Here is an 18,398-nt window from a genome sequence, read left to right as displayed (position 1 = left end):
GTTATTCTCATACTGAAAGATTTAGAAGAAAACAGTCGTCCAAACAGGAGCAGAACGAGCAGCAGCTCCCACCTTTCATGGTTCGCCTGGCAGAGCACGCCAAACGGGAAAAGCAGAAGAGATCCACGCGGGCGGGAAATCCACCGGCGTCTCGGGTCGTCAGCCACGCAGCCTCCGGTGAGAGTTCGGCTTTGTCATAATGGCTTCATATTCAGAACACATCGATATAATCTCAATTCAGAGGATTTTAACTCCACACATAACACTGAGAAAAGACTCACAGTTCCAACATTTACACTACCTGCGCAGAACCATGGGAAGCTCTTTACGTTCACCTGCAAATAAACTGCAGTTAAGTTGGCAGAACTTACCTGCAGGGCAAGGAGTACATCAATATATACACATATACATGTGTGTACGTGTGCAAACGCATATAAGTAACCTCCCTCCAGAAAGGTATATTTCTCTTGACCTAGGAGCCTTCTAGGAATTTATTCTAAGAAAAATAAACAGCGAAAACAAAATATGTTCCTAGACATGAAAGGTTAGAAATAACCTCAATGTCTAATAATAAGTAAGGAGTTAAATAAATCAGAGAAAAATATATACAATAGAACCTACGCAGTTCTCTAAAATGGGGCTCTGGCCACATATTTGTTGATCTTGAGATAGAATTCCAGCTAAGAGAGAAAAAACTAGGCTGATAATAGTATCTATTGTGTATAATTCCATTTTTTAAAAAATGGCACATATATACATACACACACGTAGATATATATGCATATATATACATACAGTTATTGTACTATTATTGAATGAAAAGAGCTAAATACATATAAGCTATATGTTCCTACTTGCCCCATAAGATAGTTTTTATATTTAGCCACATTTTTTAATTGTATTTCTCTGGGTAATAGAAGTCTACCCAGAAAACTTTATTTTTCTTTTTATTTGTTTATTTATTTATTTATTTTTGAGATAGAGTCTTGCTCTGTTGCCCGGGCTGGAGTGCTGTGGTGTCTATTTTTTCAACATTAAATGGAACAGGTAATTTTAAAAAGGGAATAAATGAGGTTTAAAACTATTAGATTGCCAGAAGATCTAAATTATTCTCAGAACGAAGCTTGATGGCTACAATCCCATTAATCAGGTGAACTACATCAAAGATTCTGTCTTAAATCCATCTTGGAAGTCACTCCAAATAACACATCCAGGTCTACGTAAGTCATCTTATATAGGAACAACAGTGTTTCGAAACCTGAACACAGAATAAACTCCACTGTTGGAGGAACCTGACAGGCTTTAGCCTTTGATATACTAATTTTTCTCTTACCATACTCTGGCTCCATTGTCACAGCAAAGCAGATTGTTATCAGCCTAACGACTGCCGTCATTGTCGACATTAAACATTTTTCATGATATACCCTTGTGATATACCACGTAATTGCCAATTTTCTTCACCTAGAAAGCCATCAGTGGTAAGTTGAGAGTCGTCAGGCTCCCTGGAAGGTTGTGCATGCCAGTCTCTCTCTGATTTGGGGGCTTTCAAGAGCACCATTAGCACTAAACGTGGACAAAGATTTCGAGTTCACCCTCCCCAAAATCTAGATTTCCGCAGACACGGGATATCTATAAATAAAGCCATTGAATAAAAATGATGTACTAGGCAGCTATGGTAAGAACAAACAGAGTACTGCCCATCTCTGCTTTGTGAAAAGCTTAAGCGAAAGTAGGATTAGATTATATAAAGAGTCATACAGTATGTTAAATTTAAGGTTCCGACTGATTGAGCCAATTATTTCAAGACCATTAGTAACAGATATGCACCACATTCAATTTAACATAAAATGTTAAAGGAATATTTACTTCATTGGGTGAGTTGTTTTCAAAATCATCCTTTACTATGCTCTATGGAAGAGTAAAGTTATCCCTTAATTTGCTCATCGGGATATGGAAACTGATGGGAACCATGCTAACCTATGACCTAAGTTTCAGCAAAACTCACTGAAAACATCCTTGTTTCTTCAGTCCTCCACCACCCAGTGCCTTGAACTCACCCCAGCCAGACCTTCACCTCCTCAGGGTCCCACACAGCCTCCAACAAGGTCATACATGACCTTCACATTGCTAAATCCAATAACTGTTCCTCGGACTTCATCTCGCTGGACCCATAAGCAGCATTCAGTACAGTGGTCCTTTCCCCTCTTCTTGAAAGACTTTGATCTAACTGGTTTCCAAAACGCCCTCTCTCATTTCTCCATCTACTCAATGGCCATACTTTCTTGATCTCCTCCACGGGCTCTCATCTCCCAAGCCTTTAAACAACGAATTCTCAACATCTCTTTGTTGCCTCTAATCCATACTGGTGGTCTTATGCAGTCTCCTAGATTTTAAATTGCCACACTGGCCAGGTATTTCTCTCCATCCTAGACCTCTCCCCTGAACTCCTGGACACGTATGCTCAACTGCCCTGGGGATGTCTAAGAGTCACTTCAACCCTCAAATGTCTGCAAAGGATTCCTGAGTCCACCACCACACCTGCTCCTCCTGTGGCCTTCCTCATCCTGGACATGGCGACTTGATCCTTCCCAGTGCTCAGATTCACCCGCATGGAGTTGTATCCTTCTTTTATCCCACACTCAGTATGTCAGCAAACCCTGCCAGCTTTACTGCCAAAATACTGTACACCCAGAATCTCACAATCTCCATCACCAATACTGATCCCTCCCCCCGGCCCAACCCTCCCCCCTCTCTTAGCTGGATTAGGGCCCCAGCTCTACCTGGCTGCCGTTTCCACTTCTACCTCCCTTTAGCCTATACCTACTCTAGCAGCCAAACACCCATTTAAAGGTAAACTGGATCATGTCCCTCTTCTACGATTCCACCAGTGACTCCCATTTCACTCAGAATAAAAGGCAAGTCCTAGCAATGATCTGCATGGGTAGAGGACAGAGTCCAGGCTATTTCTCCAGCTCCCTCTGCCACCCTCTTTGTCATCTGTCGCACTCCAGCCATGGGCTGCTTCAATACAACAGGAGGCATCAGCCCTGGGCCTTTGCACTTGGCTGGCCATCTCTGCCTGAAACACGATGCCTCCAGACACGGGCTGATGATATAACTTTACCTTCCGAACCAGGGCACTCTGGGGAACGAAAAGGGGCACTCCTAAAATTACACCAGGACAACAGATGCAAATTGAGATCGTCACAGGCAAAGTGGGATGCACAGTCTCCTACACAGACAGCCTCCTAGCTGCCTCCCTGCAAGGCTGCTCAAAGATCATCATAGTAGAGAGCATTTCCCCAACCACCTCTCCCCTGCCTGCCAGCCAAGTTCCCAAACCCTGTGTGCATCACTCAATAACATTTACTACTGGCCAGTAAGAAAAAAACACTTTATGACAGCCTCTCTGCCTTAAAATGTAAGTATCTTTGAGAGACTGAAAGTATTATTGAACTTGCCTAAAAATAAACGAGGGAAAACTTGCTCAGGCAACATTTCTAGTATACCACAATCTTACTGCCTTCATGCAGACACGCTGTTACGCAAGTGCAGTTATAAAGTGATCTTACTAAGTAGGTAAACATTATCAGGAATTTATTATCAGGGTGGCAGAAAAAAAATATATACATTTTCTAACAAATATTTTAGTAACAGCCTTGAAAAAAGAATGTTTCCTGGCCTTTAAGAGTTGCTGGGAGGGTTAAGAGAGGTGTCTCATGTTGAGTGCTGAGCACTCATAATAAGCACTCAACAGGTGTGAGTATTTGTCCCTGAGGGGGGGCTGTGTAGCATTCTGGTTAAATTATGGGACCTGCATTTTCTGCGCTAAAAATCACAAAACAATACAAGCATTTGTAAATGTAGCTTTTCAAAGCGTTCTTTCTCTCCATACCCGAAGAAAGCCCTCCCCAATCATATCGCCCACGAAAACTTCACCTTCCTCTTGAAGCAACAAGCCACGACGGTATGTCCATGCCCATGTGCCGACATATTTTACACATATTATAGATAGCTAACCGTGGAGCCACCTGTCAGCAAAGATCAAATTGGAAAACTGGGCTTTTGTAAAAGAAAAACTGAAAATAAATAGTATCTGTGACTTACGATGAGAATTTACTGTCAGACAAAGGCTTTTCAAAGTGCAGAGAGCAGGAGTTAAACCCCATCGGTGTCCTGGAGCCTGTTCTCTTACCCATTGTGCATCCTTCATCACCTTTCCGCCTGACAACTGTCAAGTTCTTTGTCACAGGAACAACAACAGTAACAAAATAGTCACCTTGTGTGTGGTCCTCAGGATGCTCGTGGTCATTCTACCTGTCATCACAAAGTACTGCACAGAACTGATTCAACGTTAAAGGTCTAATTTTATAGATTCAGCCACATCAGTGAGACCCTGTAGTATTCTGTGTCCCGATTCCCGCCTCCTGCCCGCACATGAGCCAGTGCTAGGTGGCATTTAGTGGTTCACTCCCTGTATCCATTTCCATCTTCTTCCGTGTCTTTCCCTATATTCACAGGGACTGGAAGGCTTAAAGCTACGTTCCTCAGACTCCTTTCTTATGGGGATTCTGGACTGATTCTATCAACAAGAGAGGAGACAGAGCTATTCCTTTTCCTACAGGGGACGGATTCCACGTCCCACTATCTTGTCCCAGCTTCCCACGTGAAGGGAAGCGGGACGTTGGCAGTGACTCCTGAAGTCTCCTGCGTGGCAGCAGCAGTGGGACTCTCAGTTCCTAAAGTCTCACTAAGTCCTGTAATTTCATAGCACCGCAGGTAATATTTTAAGGTGTCATCTACATTTAGCATAAGATTCATGGTCATGACAATAGCCTTGTGGGTAATTTTGAAATTTTTTAACTTGTCAGATCTGATCACTGTTTTAACTCATCCGGTAGCTGGAGAAGAGCTGGCACCAGCACCCATGCCCGGCAATGCCTTATCATCACGGCTTCTGTTCACACTTACGTCACCCTCGGTTCACTCTTTTGATTGGTGAAAATCAGATTTGTATCCATGGACCATACATTCTGAGAAACTAGAGGGAGACAGATGAAATATAAAGTATTTTACAAGAGCCAAAAACAAACAAACCTGATTAAAAAATAGGAAAAGGATCGAACAGACATTTCTTCAAAGAAGATCTGCAAATGACCAATAAGCACACGTAAAGATGAATGTCACTGTTCAATAGGAAAATGCTAATCAAAACCCTGATGAGATATTACTCTCAAACACATCAGGATGGCAACTCTTAAAAACCAAAACCAAAACAAAACAAAAAAACCCCACAAAAACAGAAAAACAAAAGCGTTGGCAAGCCTGTCGAGGAATTAGAAACCTTGTCCGCCACTCGTAGAAGCGTAAAATTGTGCAGCTGCTGAGCAAACAGGTTGGCCGTCCCTCAAAAAGTGAAACACAAAATTACCATTCGACCTAGCAACTCCACTTCCGGGTATATATCCCCCAGTAATTAAAAGCAGGGTCCTGTTCATAGCAGCACTATTCACAACGGCCACAAGTCAGAAGACACTCAACTGTCCACTGACGGACGAACAGATCAACAAAGTGTGGTATATGCATGCAATGGAGTATTACTCAGCCCCCGAGAGGAAGGACATTCTGGCACACGTTACACCATGGATGAACCCTGAAGACGCTATGCTGAGCAAAATAAGTCATTCCTAAAACTTTGTGTTTGTATACCGTATCATTCCACTCATATGAAGTACCCGGAGTCATCAAATGCACAGAGAGAGGGAGCAGAATCGCAGCCGGGGGCTGGAGGCAGGAGGGGACGGGCAGTTGCTGTATAAGGGGGACAGAGGTTTACTTTGGGAAGATGAAGAGTTCTGTGGACAGATGGTCGTGCTGGCTGCACAACAGTATGAATGCACTTAACAGCACAGACCTGTATGGTTGTTTACACACACACACACACACACACACACACACACACACACACACAGTATTTCCAGCGATGAAAAGTTCTATAGAGAACAAATAAAGACAAGCCCGGGATGGAGTGCTGGGGTGCCTGGAGCACATGCTTTAGCAGAGGGGAGGGTTCCTCATCCCTCCAGGGCCCGTGAGAAGTAGAGTCCAGGTGACCAGGCGTGACGTGGGGTGCTGGGCTTCTTGCAGGCAGCCGCGTGAGAAAGGAGGAGGGGCACGCTGGTGCACCCTGGAGCGCTCACACCAGACCCAGGGGGGGACGCTGCCAACGGTGCCCCAGACACTCCCAGAACTCCGGGCGAGAGGGTCTTGGCGTCCACAGTGGTGGCCTCCCCAGTTTGCAAGTGTAATAACCTCTGCACCGTATCTCCTCCCTTAAAAAACGCCACCAGCCTTGTCATCTGCTCCTAGCATTGGCATCTAAATCTCCCGCCCGGAAGGGTGGCTGTGGGCGCCTGTCAGTCAGGAGGCCCTAGTTAGACGCCCTGACAAATGGAGTCTCGTTGTTCAGCTCATATTTTCATATCAAGCTACTTCACAGGTCACACAAATAAGCTTCCTCCACCCCCATCTCATCAGTGGCTTTAGGCCATGATAAGGGGTGAGTACATGTCTATAAAACACTCAGAGAACCATGTTGTTCAATTCTCCAAGAGAGGGTGGCATTGGGATGTTGGAGAATTAAGTGCATATGTATCCTATTAACATACAAATATAAACAACCCTTTAACACTTGAGCATTAGCTGTATTTTAAGGTCTGTCCTAGAAAGAAAATCCTACAAGTCTCCTTAGTAACCTAGAGTTAACCATCACAACTCAATGTAAATTCTAACAGATCCCATTCACATGTCATATTTAATGATTAAAGCCAAGCCAGATTAAAAGTATCCCCTTTTAAATGCACAACTCTAGGAGAGTAAGATAAAGTATTATCATGGGACAACAGTCTACGCTTACTATTTTGATGTTTAAGGATAAGGCCTTCTGACATCCGTTCATTAACACAAACAGAAAACAAACACAGCCATTTTGCAACTGTTCTCAGCAAAAAACATGGACTCTGATTATCGATCATGGTATAAACAAACAATGGGGTCAATATAGTTACATCAAATGCAACTTTTGAAAACTACTTACATCCAAAGAATCCTCCTTCAATAGGATAAGGGCCATGTTCTGTGATACCAGTCTGCAGGAATACCCTAAAGTATGGGAAGAGAGAACACACGTGACTTTGTCATCCCTGCTGTGCGCTCGGTTTTGAGTTGTTATTTAAGTTCAATCTCCCTTCTTATAGCTATTGTACCTTATTACCACCGTAAGCCCATGGGTTCACAGAGAGGAATAGGGGTAGGAAGAGTAAATTGAGTTTGATTCCTGCAGACAGCTCGAATAGAACTGGTTGGGAATGTCTTTATAAATAAGGGCTGGAAATAAATACTTGTTAATTTTCTGTGGATTTTTATTCATCCTTGTTATCCGTGCATAACATCAGGGTAAGCCTTGGATTATCTAAAGTAACATCAAACACTTTAGGAAGACAAATGGAATCTAATGACGCTCCTAAACCAGCATAAACCCATGCCTGTTGGAATATCAAGATCCCTCCTTTCCTTGTAAAAATGTCTATTGTACATTGACAGAGTCACTTTTCCTGCCAAAAATTCAAAGCAATGGCCATTTCAAAAAATTAAACCTAAGGGGTTTTTTGTTTGTTTGTTTCTTTCTTTTTGAAACTTTTGTTTGGAACAAAAGTACTCCTAATTCTTATCAATGATTTCCATCTCATTTTAAAATAAAGTTATTCTCTATAGGTTAAAAGAGATTCCTTTCTATTAATATTTAGGTTGGTGCAAAAGCAATTGTGGTTTCGGGACTGTGAATTTTAAATGCACATTAAACTGATGTAAAACATAACCACATTTATTTAAGAACGTATTCCAACACCAAATGGCAAATTTCAACAGTGCTAAAATTACTTTTGCATCAACCTAACACTTTCCCTCCAGGTTGCTCTTTCCTACTTGGGCTTCGACCGCTCACAGACCAAGCCAAGAGCCTCCCCTGGCGCCCCCACGCCAACGCACACGCTGCAGGGAGGAGGGTCCAGGGACCCTGAACCCCTGCAGCGTGCTCCAGGGCACTGACCTGTCTTCCCTCCCACCCTGCGTCTTCTCCGTGCCCACGTGCTGCTCACCCTCCCCCATCTCGATTTGTCTCATCGAGAAAAGACAAGAAAACAATCCTTTCCCCCAGGAAACTGGCCCTCACAACCGGTTTCTTCTCAGCCACTTAAGAGAGTAGATCAATAATTATAGAAAAATGAAATAAATCGTTAGCATATAGAATTTCTACCTTTAAGCAAGTATGTGACAATCTCAAGGAAGGGCTCATCCAACACTGTTCTCAAAGCAAAGGGAAGCCTGGCTTCTCCTCCCAGAACCAAAACATCCACCCCACAGACTCTGTACTGAGCTAGGAAAGGAGACAGGCATTTAACTAACGGACAAGAAACAGAACTGCGGCATTCACGTGCCTGCCCAGTGCTACTCCTCAAGTTCTCTTTTCGTCTTTAAGAAATCCTAATAACAGGCGCAAAATGACATCGAGACAGACAAAAATTAAGACGCAGAAAAACCCTGGGGTTTTTTGTGTTTTTTTTTTGGGGGGGGGCAATATTTTTGTTTATTTTAGAATATACAAAGTATATCCTTCACAAACGGCTGTCATCTGGAATATTTCGTAAAGCAACTCAGAGCACCAGTTTTGTTTTCTTTTTTCTGTTTTAAGAGAGTCTCACTCTGTCACCCAAGTTGGAGTGCCATGGTGCAATCATAGCTCCCTGCAGCCTTGAACTCCTGGACTCAAGCAAGCCTCCTGCCTCAGACTCCCTTTTAATACAAATGTTATTTTTTTTAAAGAAATAGCAAAAAAAAAAAAAAAAGATACAGTCCAGGCTTGTGAACTGAAGTTATCTCAAGGGAGTAAGATTATTTCTCTTATTAAAACCCACTACATATTGTTTTAAAGACTAAAACAAACTGAATAATTTAAAATCATAATACCATATGGGCAAATATCTCTTAAATCTTTGAAAAAATAAAACGGGAGAGGAAACAAATAATTTTCTATACATTTTCAAACTAGTTCATGTCTGTATTTTAACAATACTGACGGATAAGAGTGAGACACTCTCAGAACGCCATTAAAAGCTCTGCCTGGTAAGACTAGAATAATCAAACTCTTTGTTTCCCATTAAAATTTTACAAATGCTTTCTTCCTTCCTATAAGTTCTTAGATTAGGTCCAGAAGGGAGGTCTACATTTTATTTTCACTTGCAGAGGGGATATTGCAACTTTAATCATTTCCCTCTATGTTAGGCTTATTCTTTCTTCATCCCCAGAGACTTCCAACAACTTCATGCAATGTAGACTGTTACAAATTTAGTATAACTAATGCAAAAGGATTTACTGGTAGTTTTTATTTGAACAACAGCTGCAGAAGCAGGCTGTAATTTTTAAGCCCTAGCTTGCTGCTTTATATTTTTTAGTTTAAGCAAAATGCCATTTGACAACTGAAGCTACACAAAGATATTATGGGAAAACTGTTAAGTCTTTTTTTTCTAGCTAAGGCACAGGGAGGAAAATCCAAAACACTACTGACACTTTCATGAATTTAAATATACAAAACCAAAGGCTTCTGAGAAGAAACAGGTTAAGGGCTTTTCTGTTGTTGTTCTTTTTCTTTAATTTGGATACTGACGGGAGGTTTTGCTTAGCGAGTTGTCACACAGAACACATGCACTAGACAGACCAGGGAAGTTTAACCCAGTTAACTGTGGCTTAGCTAATGTAGCAAATTAAACTGTGTCAATCCAAGTTTGGTGTGCTTGATTTCTAATGTTTTTGGATAAAATGAGATCAACTCTTGGAGAAGAGCCAGGTATGGAATGTCAATCTACACTTGTAAATTGAGGTGCAGTTCTTTAATCTCGCAATCTAACAAGATGGCCATAAAGTGACTGAGGGGAGAACCGCTGGGATTTCGCTTTTTACTACAGCTGAAGTTAACAGCACACTACAAAAGGGTTTAGTCTTTCCACTACCTGAGTATAATCGACATTCAAAGTAAGCAAAATATTACATAGTTTATGGTACTTAGAGCAGGACTTGATTTTAAGACAATAAAGTGTTACTCCACACTAGAAAATATTACCAAACCAAATCTCTAAGCTCTCTCAACCAGTGTCCCTATTTCTTTCTTTTTTTTCTTGGTTTTAGGTAACCCCATATTGCCAAAGATATATCCAAACGGGATTTCTCTGGAGACATTTTTGGATGGGTCAGGAGGAACAATTTATCCTAACTAACCACGTATCCTGAGATCGCATCAACCAAACTACCCATCATTGGGATTCAACATGGTGCCAACCCTCAGAGAGCATGTTGTTGGTTCCAAATATTGGTTCACAGAGGATCTGGTCCATCAAACACTGGCAAACTTCACGAACAGGTGACAAAAGATGGTCTCTTGGGTTACATCAGGTGGGTTCCAGAGTCCTTGACCGTCCAGAGGACCCAGGAGCTGAGGACTGGTCCTCAAAACCACCGGCCTGGTCCCCTTTTTCTCAGGCCCTTCCCAGGAGCCCCTCATCACACCTAAGAACAGGCTGCCTCAGCCTCGCCTCAAGAGCTTCCCCCCAAAATGGGCCCTCCTGACCCATTCCACGCTCAGTCATGTTTTGTTTTAAATTCCGGAGGTTCAGGTTATAAACCTAGCTCACCCACAAAGCCCTCCCTGGTCTTTTGCAATGCATGTATTTTTCCTTCTGGGAAGTGGATGTCACATGTCATCGCTGAGGGCTCAAACTTTCAGCGTTCTCACGCCTGTGTGACCTAGGCTAAGTTACTGCATCTCTCTGAGCCCCGGTTTTATCTTTAAAATGGGACAGTAATACCTTTAAGATTCTCCAAGGGAATTAAACATAAAACATATGCCGAGGACTTAGCACAGTACCCGGCACATGGTAGGTAACCTTTGCTAGTAACTGTTACGAAAGCCGGCCACGCTCAATATCCACACTGCACAGCTAGCACTTCCTCATTTGTCTCATTGTCTAATCTGCCTCATAACGAGCTCATGCCCCAGCTGGGGAATGTGAGTTCCCTGAGCCTACAGTGGAGCGCCTGGCAACACGCCAGCTCAGGTAAATACAGGTAAATTTTCTGTGAGAAACCACACAGAGATTGAGAGTGTCACCAGCCCAGCTTCTCCTGGGAATGGGGACTTGTCTTCCTTTTAATGATGTGCAGGCAATAATAGGATGCACAAGCCTCATGCTTACTTCTTAAAATTAAACTTCAAAGACAATCTACATCTATCCTGTAACAGCACATTCTGCACCTTAAATATGCACAATAAAATTTACTCTAAAAAATGTTTTAAAATAAACTTCTCAGATGAAAAGTATCAAATGATAGGTAACAAAATGCAGGGGCCTGGAGGACTTGGAATTCCAACTCAGAAATGGTTTTAGATGAAAGCTATTTCCAACTTAATGAGTTTAGAATGGAATACCCACTCATCCCACATCCATTAGGAAAAAAAATTACAGACTCTGAAAACCTCACATCTATTGTATAACTACTTAATGGATGTTTTATCCAGTGGTAATAAGGAAATGAGACTACGCTATTCACAAGGGCTACATCTGAAATTTCACTTTAGACTAGCTGATGCCAAGTTTTTAAGCTAAAAAAAAGAAAATTGCCAACTCCCCCAAACACAGCTAGTTAGCATAAATTCAAGCACAGAGCTGCAGGATTCTGGCAACATGCCAGTTTCAAACTATTAAAACCTATAAGCAAGGTGATTGTCTATCTATATAAAACTCACTTGCTCGTAAGAGACACATATATATCCTAGAACTTGATTTGACTAAGTCTATTTATTTCCAAGGTATGAACAAAAAGTTGCACATTAAAAATAAATTCTCAAACTATGAGGTGCATATATTTAAAAAAAAAACCTAAATGCTACAAGAGAGCCAACAACCCCAAGCCTCAAACATAACAATGTCACCAAATCTAAAGATGAACTCTTATCGGATGTACCACTAAGAAAATGCTGCCAATTAAAAGTGTTAAGAGTCAACAACCATAAGACATCCCAATTTCAGAATTGTTAAAATGTAAAACACAATGTGCACCTTAGAATCAATGAAATATAGTGCCATTCCCCCCAGTCCTCTAAATCAAATTTCAGAAAGTGGTTTTTGTGAAAGCTATGTGACTCTCTTTACATAAACCCTGCAACAGAAGTCAAGAGCCCTGACATCTAGCACTAGAGTTTGGTGATTAAATAGAGTATAACCTTGGGAAACTTTGAATTTCCTCCTTGAGCTATTTAAGACTGTTCGTATGTAAGGACAAAAAAAAAAAAAAAAGAGTTTTTGGAAAACACTCCTAGACTTGCACTCACCAGACACTCCATTAATTTCCTCTCTTTCTCTCTATTCATCTAGAAGTAGAACTGCTAGATACCTGATCTTCCCAATATTTTCTGGATACCCTACAACACACATGCAATGGGCTAGAATGTACAGTATGGTGGGAGATGGGTCGATGATGGCTCATATCACCGGTGGTGTGAGGACTACATGCCCAGGAAACAGGCTCAAAACGCACACTGTATCTGGAGCGTGACCTCACGCAGTTCACAGCTGCTGCCTGCAGTCCAACGCTGAGAAGGCTAACAAAATGCCTGGGCATACATACTCTCCTGAGCCTTCCACAACACTTGTAGGCTCAACAGGTACCCTACATCAGAAAACGACATTTAATCCCTCAGCGTCGCCCAGGGTTACAAACGTGAGTTCTAAAGGTGAAGAAACAATTCAGACATAGCTCTTCCAAAGAACGTCAGCTCCCTAGCTGTTAAAAGCATTCTTAGTGGCACCAAACGTGTGTTTGAATCTGGCTGATACAAACAGGAACAGAGAAAACCTCCAGGAAAAATACAAGGCTTTTGGCAAAGTCATCGGCAGGAGGGCACCGTCTTCTAGGGGGTCTCGGGGATTATCCGCATATTTGCTAAGAAAGATAAATTAAGAAATAGCTAGTGGATGTGACTGCTTCTGGCACCAACACTGCGTATGTTACTATACCTTCTTTGAAAAAAAGTACAAGATAATACAGTTATCATTTTTTTTTTTAAAGGACAGGTAGCAATTATCTGGTCAGGCCCAGGGCAGCTTTGCCACATGCTTTCCTCCTGGAGTAATAACCCATTTGTGTTGTCTGGGTTGATTTTCAGCCCTCTGCTTTCCTTTGTGTTCGTTCCAAACTCAGCTACACCCTGACAGGCTCAGGTGTAGCAAACCATCCGAACAAGCAAGAAAAGGGCCGTGTGTGCTCCCAAGGGCAGGCTGGTGGGCGGGAGGCGGCGAGAGAGGGCCGCATCCCTTCCCAACTAGGGCACCGTCTGCCTCCCGCAGCCTGCTTGGAATGCACTTAAGGAAGTTCTCTCTGGGGCCAGGGGTGGACACAGGTCCTTAACGCAGCAGGAACACCTAAGATCTGAAAAACTAAGAAAGGTTATCCATTTACCATTCAATTTTTAACTTGAGGGGTCACTTGCTTTTTTCACATCACTCTAAGCGGGCAGAAAGGACACCAACTAAATTTTAGGTAAGTGTTTCAGGGTGCCAGTCAACTTAGTGTGCCCTATATGAACAACAGGGGCCACAGAGCCAAAGCAGGTGGTTTAGGCCAAATTCCTACAGGCAATAGGCGGGAGGACTGCTTGAGGTCAAGAGTTCAAGACCAGCCTGAGCAAGAACAAGACCCCGTCTCTACTAAAAATAGAAAAAATTAGCAGGGCATGGTGGCTCACGCCTGTACTCCCAGCTACTTGAGGCAGGAGGATTGCTTGAGCCCAGGAGTTTGAGTCTGCAGTGAGCTATGATGACGGCACTGCACTCTAGCTCTGGTGACAGACCAAGACTCTGTCTCAAAGAGAAAAAAAAATCACGTTCACCCCAGAGGGCAGATAGTGTTTACAACTGAGGTTATATGAGAGACAAAGCTGATTCAAAACAGAAGGTTTTGAGGTCAGGAACACCACTGGATTAAGTGGAGAATGTTCCCAGGAAATCACTCTGAAGAATACTATAGCCATTTAAATTAAGAGGTCCTAGTAGGTTTTTTCTAAGCCAGAGTACAGACATGGTCATAGAGTCTATTTCTAAAAAGACATTATAAATTACACAGTCCCTACATATTCATCTTACCACGTGTGTGCCAGGTCTTGCTTCACCACAAAGGTGACCAAAGTACTAGGTAATTTAAAAAATATCCCAAATAATCAAAATTAGATTTTTAAAAAATGAATATCTTCAACTCCTTTTCAAACTTAAAATGGGCTCCTTCAGCACTAGGAAAGTTATTCTGACTTAAATTCCCTTTCTTCAATTTTCATCTCTGTGACAAATTAACAAGCAAAGAAGCTGCCAACCAAGACAGGGGAGTTTGGAAAGATGCGAGGCTCTTAGAAAAAAACTATGAATTGGTAAAATTGTTAAAATGATTATAATTATATAAAATAATAATGCATATTTAAACCTAGTGAAAATATGTTCTCTTAGTCTTCTTACACTAAAATTGTGTAAAATCGTCAACTCTTGAATTCTATACTCCAGGTAAATGTGTTTAATTCTTTTCCAAGAGTTATAATAGTTTTAATGTTTATAAAGGGAGACAATGCCCATAAGAGCAAATTCATTTAATACGTGTGAACTTTTCTTGGCCTCGTGAATGAAGAGTTCTACAAGACATCATCTGTCAATGCATTTGAGAAACGGTCTACAAGGCACTTCAAAAAAGAAATACAAAAACCAGCACCAGGAAATTATTTCAAGAATTGATTACCTATGTTAATTGCAGTTTCTTGTTTGTCTCCTGTCAACACCCATATTTTAATTTCTGCCTTCAGCAGAGTCGCTATGGTTTCCGGAACCCCTGCCTGAAGGCGGTCTTCTATGGCCGTGGCTCCCAGTAGCAGCAGATTCTGGATTGAAAAATACCTCCAATTAAAGATTAGCACGCACTCAAGAGCAGCATGAATGACGCACTCTAACAAAAGAAAGGTGACCTGACTGTTCTGAGACAGTTGTCTTAGTTCCTCTACACAACACCAGTGTCTACAGACGATTATCTACAAAGACGGCTTTTCCAAGCTATTCACAATGGTGGACACAAGCCACACGTGCGGGCAACGTGGTACTCATCACTGCTTTCTCGCTACAGAGGCTCGGTGCGATAGAGCTCACCTGGCTGCAGGTCAGATGAGCAAACTACCCCGAGGACACACTGTTCCCTCTCACTCCGGCACTGAGAAACATATTAAGTCACATGTACCATAGAAGAAGAACCGATTCTGGATGACATACTTATCTGCAGGAGTAAACCTCCTGTGATGCTAAGAACTTAACAGTGAGAGAAGAAAACCTCAAAGTATCTCCAAATTGAGGAGCGATAAAAACGTTGCCCCCTTTTTAAGTTAGCTCTCGCTGAGGATGGGCATGCCGTACAGCTCCTCCCAGCTGCCAGTGCTCTGCCTGCTGGTCTGGAAGGTTCCAGAGACTGCATAGAGGGTCTGTTCCACTTACTCCCCTCCCTGAGTCTCTCCACGACATAGCACCTCCACCTGGTTAACCACGCTTCCAGAAAATCCCACTACCTCTTGAGCATCCACACCACTTGCTTGACACCACACAGGTGCATCACCTATGTAACCACTTTTGTCTGACCCTAAAAGTAATTTTGGATATTTCCAAACACAGCAAATGAACACTTGAATTCAGTTCTATTCCTACCCAAATTCCATCAAAATGATTGACTATAAACAACTGAATATATAAGACTCAAACAAAAACTGAGTATAAAAAAGCAAAAGAGAATTTAAAAATCAATAAAGGGATGAAAAAAGCAAACAGGTGATGGCTTCAAAGTAACAAAACTGGAAAACGGATGGCCCAATAATAGTTGCTAATGTTGAACAGAAAAAATGTAAATCCAGCTTTCAGACTTGAGGGAACCCAATAAATGGAAAGCTACCTAATGTCTTGGGATACGCTGAAAAGAACAATAACAATAACAAAAAAAAAATCAAAGAGTAGCAATGGCAAGGCTTAAGTGTTGCTAGAACGAGTGGCGTGAGAAGTCTCAGCGTGCACACAGTCTGGGCAGCCACGCAGCCCTCTGCCTGCTCGTGTAGCCCAACAGGATGGGCTCGTCCCTTTCAGCCCAATCTCAGGCAAACCCAGAAAAAAGTCACTGCTGCTGTTTTTGACCTGATATTTCTTAAGATATTACTAATGCTTAGCTGCGGGTGGTCAGACCTTGCAGATAGCCCATAAATACTAAGTGCTTCTTAAAGCAAAGAAAGAAACGATTCAGAACTAACGGTTCATTCAGACACTTACAAAAAAAAAAAAAAAGAGAGACCACCACCATATAGCAAAAGGATTCCTGCTCACAGACTTTGTTCGGTTGGCAGTTACGTCCTAAACTGGGCCCGTAAAGACCAGATCGCACGCGGTTACCTTTTCGATGATCTCGTAACACTCTTCCAGCCGCTGAGCTCTGTCTTTCAGGATGGTGCTGGCCTCCTGATAGACTTTCAGCCACTCCTCGTACTCGTTCTCAGAGAGATCCGCGTACGCCACACACAGGGTCCGCAGGCCTGCAAGACAGCCCCTGCTGAGTGGGGTGGGCAGGACGCCGGCCGCACCTCCTCGGGGCCTCGTGTGGCCTCCTTTGGTACCAGCACGCTCAAAGAAAATAAAGAAGCCACCTGCTTTGTAGTCACTCTAATTCTACATTCGCGCATCTACAAAGGGAAATTTCAGAACGACTCTCCTGTGTTCCAATACAAGCCACTTCTGTAAACTTGAGAGAACGTGAAAAGTCGTGGGGGTGAATTCTCCACAGCAGACAGGCCCGGGGGCTGTGCGTGTCCACGTGCGGGAGGCAGCGACCAGCAAGCGGGGAGGGCAGCAGGCCTGACTCCAGACAGTAAACAAAAGCCTAATGCGCTAGCTCACGGAAGATCCAGGCTTCCCAGCAGCTACACCCATGCGTGTGCACGTGTGTGCGTGCGCGTGTAGCCATGGGAACACGCTAAAGGGAGAAGGCAGCAGTCAGCACTTGCGCACGGCTCCAGCTACCGGTATCAACACATTTGCTAGCAGGAACACCTGCCATTAGTGCAGATTAAAGCCTTCCAGAAAACTCCCTCCCTGCTCGCTGTGGGTTCATGCACTATTGTTTTCCTAAGTCACAGAGAAGCCAGTGTCGTAAGGGTAACAAGAGATGGGCAGGAGAACGGCCATGAGTTTTCTGAAAGAGGGGCCCGTAACTGCAAGACGATCCTCCGCGGGCTGAGTCCGCCTGCCTTCCTCCTCGGCACTCCGGCTGACGGGTCAGCAGGGGCACAGACGGGTCACCCCCGCCCCAGGCTCAGGATGTGCAGGTAGGGAGGGGACGGGCAGGCACTGGAAGGGTATGCTGCTACAGAGCAAGCCGGCATGCCTGAGAGCACAACTTCAAGGGTCAAAAACAACATTTCCAAATTGCACTTACCTTCTGTGGCAAAATATTCCAGATGGCATAATGTTTCCTCCATGTATTTTGAGTCTTTTGAAAGTCTCTCAAAAATGACATTATCCTACAAAACAGGGAAACGTTGTGACTGCCAAGCCCGTCAGTAACCCCCCAGTCAGCGTGCTGAGCTTTGCTTCATTGGTGTTTAACACACGTTAGATACTCGAGTGGGCAAGCAGGAATATAGCTCTCAGCCGGGCTCAGGCATGAGCTTCAGAAAACTAACTGGGTTCGGATGTGTCCCACAAAACCAGAATCTTAAAAAGTCAGACAAGGCCATGTGGGAAACACCAGAGGTGTCAGGAGAACCACCAGGCCACACCAGTGCCTATATTCCTCCAGTCTGCCAAACTCACATCCCGAAGTTGAATCGCACCTCTGCACAGAATTGGAAAGGGTAAAATCCACGTCCTAAATCACTCGAGTACAGCCCTGCTTTCTGCGCTGGCGGGGCTCCGACCCGGGGAGGCGCAACCAACCCCGTTATGCCAAGGGGCGCAGGTGTACCGAGCTCACGCCCGTCACTATTTCTATGACTGACAGGCAGGGCTAGAAGTCTGGATACCACAGATAATCTATAAAATAGGTTATAAATTGCATGGTTTTAGAACGCTGAATTTTTTTTGAAAAGAGACCTGGTTTGGTTTGGGGGCGCAGGTTTAGAGAAAATTAAATACCATAAAAATGGAACACCCTTTGCAGCGTGTTCAGAGGTGCCCTGCTCGGAACTGACAGTCCTCCCCTCCCTCTGACCCTTCGTGCTTGCCGTGGCTCTT

General features: G+C 43.3%; 1 protein-coding gene across 2 annotated transcripts in view; it reads right to left on the bottom strand.

Moving 5' to 3' along the window:
* The window catches only part of LOC105878807 (phospholipid-transporting ATPase IB), a 504,404-nt gene that overhangs the window by 328,083 nt on the left and 157,923 nt on the right, over positions 1–18,398 (bottom strand). For both annotated transcript variants that reach the window (XR_012922496.1, XM_076009551.1), the window contains exons 21-24: positions 17,602–17,686; positions 16,563–16,702; positions 14,887–15,025; positions 7,097–7,161 (exon numbers count right to left, since the gene is read on the bottom strand). Coding sequence is in view for 1 of the 2 variants with exons in the window: in XM_076009551.1 (XP_075865666.1) it covers positions 7,097–7,161; positions 14,887–15,025; positions 16,563–16,702; positions 17,602–17,686 (429 nt within the window). In the remaining variant the exon portion in view is untranslated. The remainder of the gene's footprint in view (positions 1–7,096; positions 7,162–14,886; positions 15,026–16,562; positions 16,703–17,601; positions 17,687–18,398) is intronic.

Source organism: Microcebus murinus, chromosome 13 (assembly GCF_040939455.1).
Source record: "Microcebus murinus isolate Inina chromosome 13, M.murinus_Inina_mat1.0, whole genome shotgun sequence".
Classification (NCBI taxonomy): Eukaryota; Metazoa; Chordata; class Mammalia; order Primates; family Cheirogaleidae; genus Microcebus; species Microcebus murinus.
Note: the sequence above shows the minus strand (reverse complement) of the source record. Positions and strands in the feature narration are given on the sequence as shown.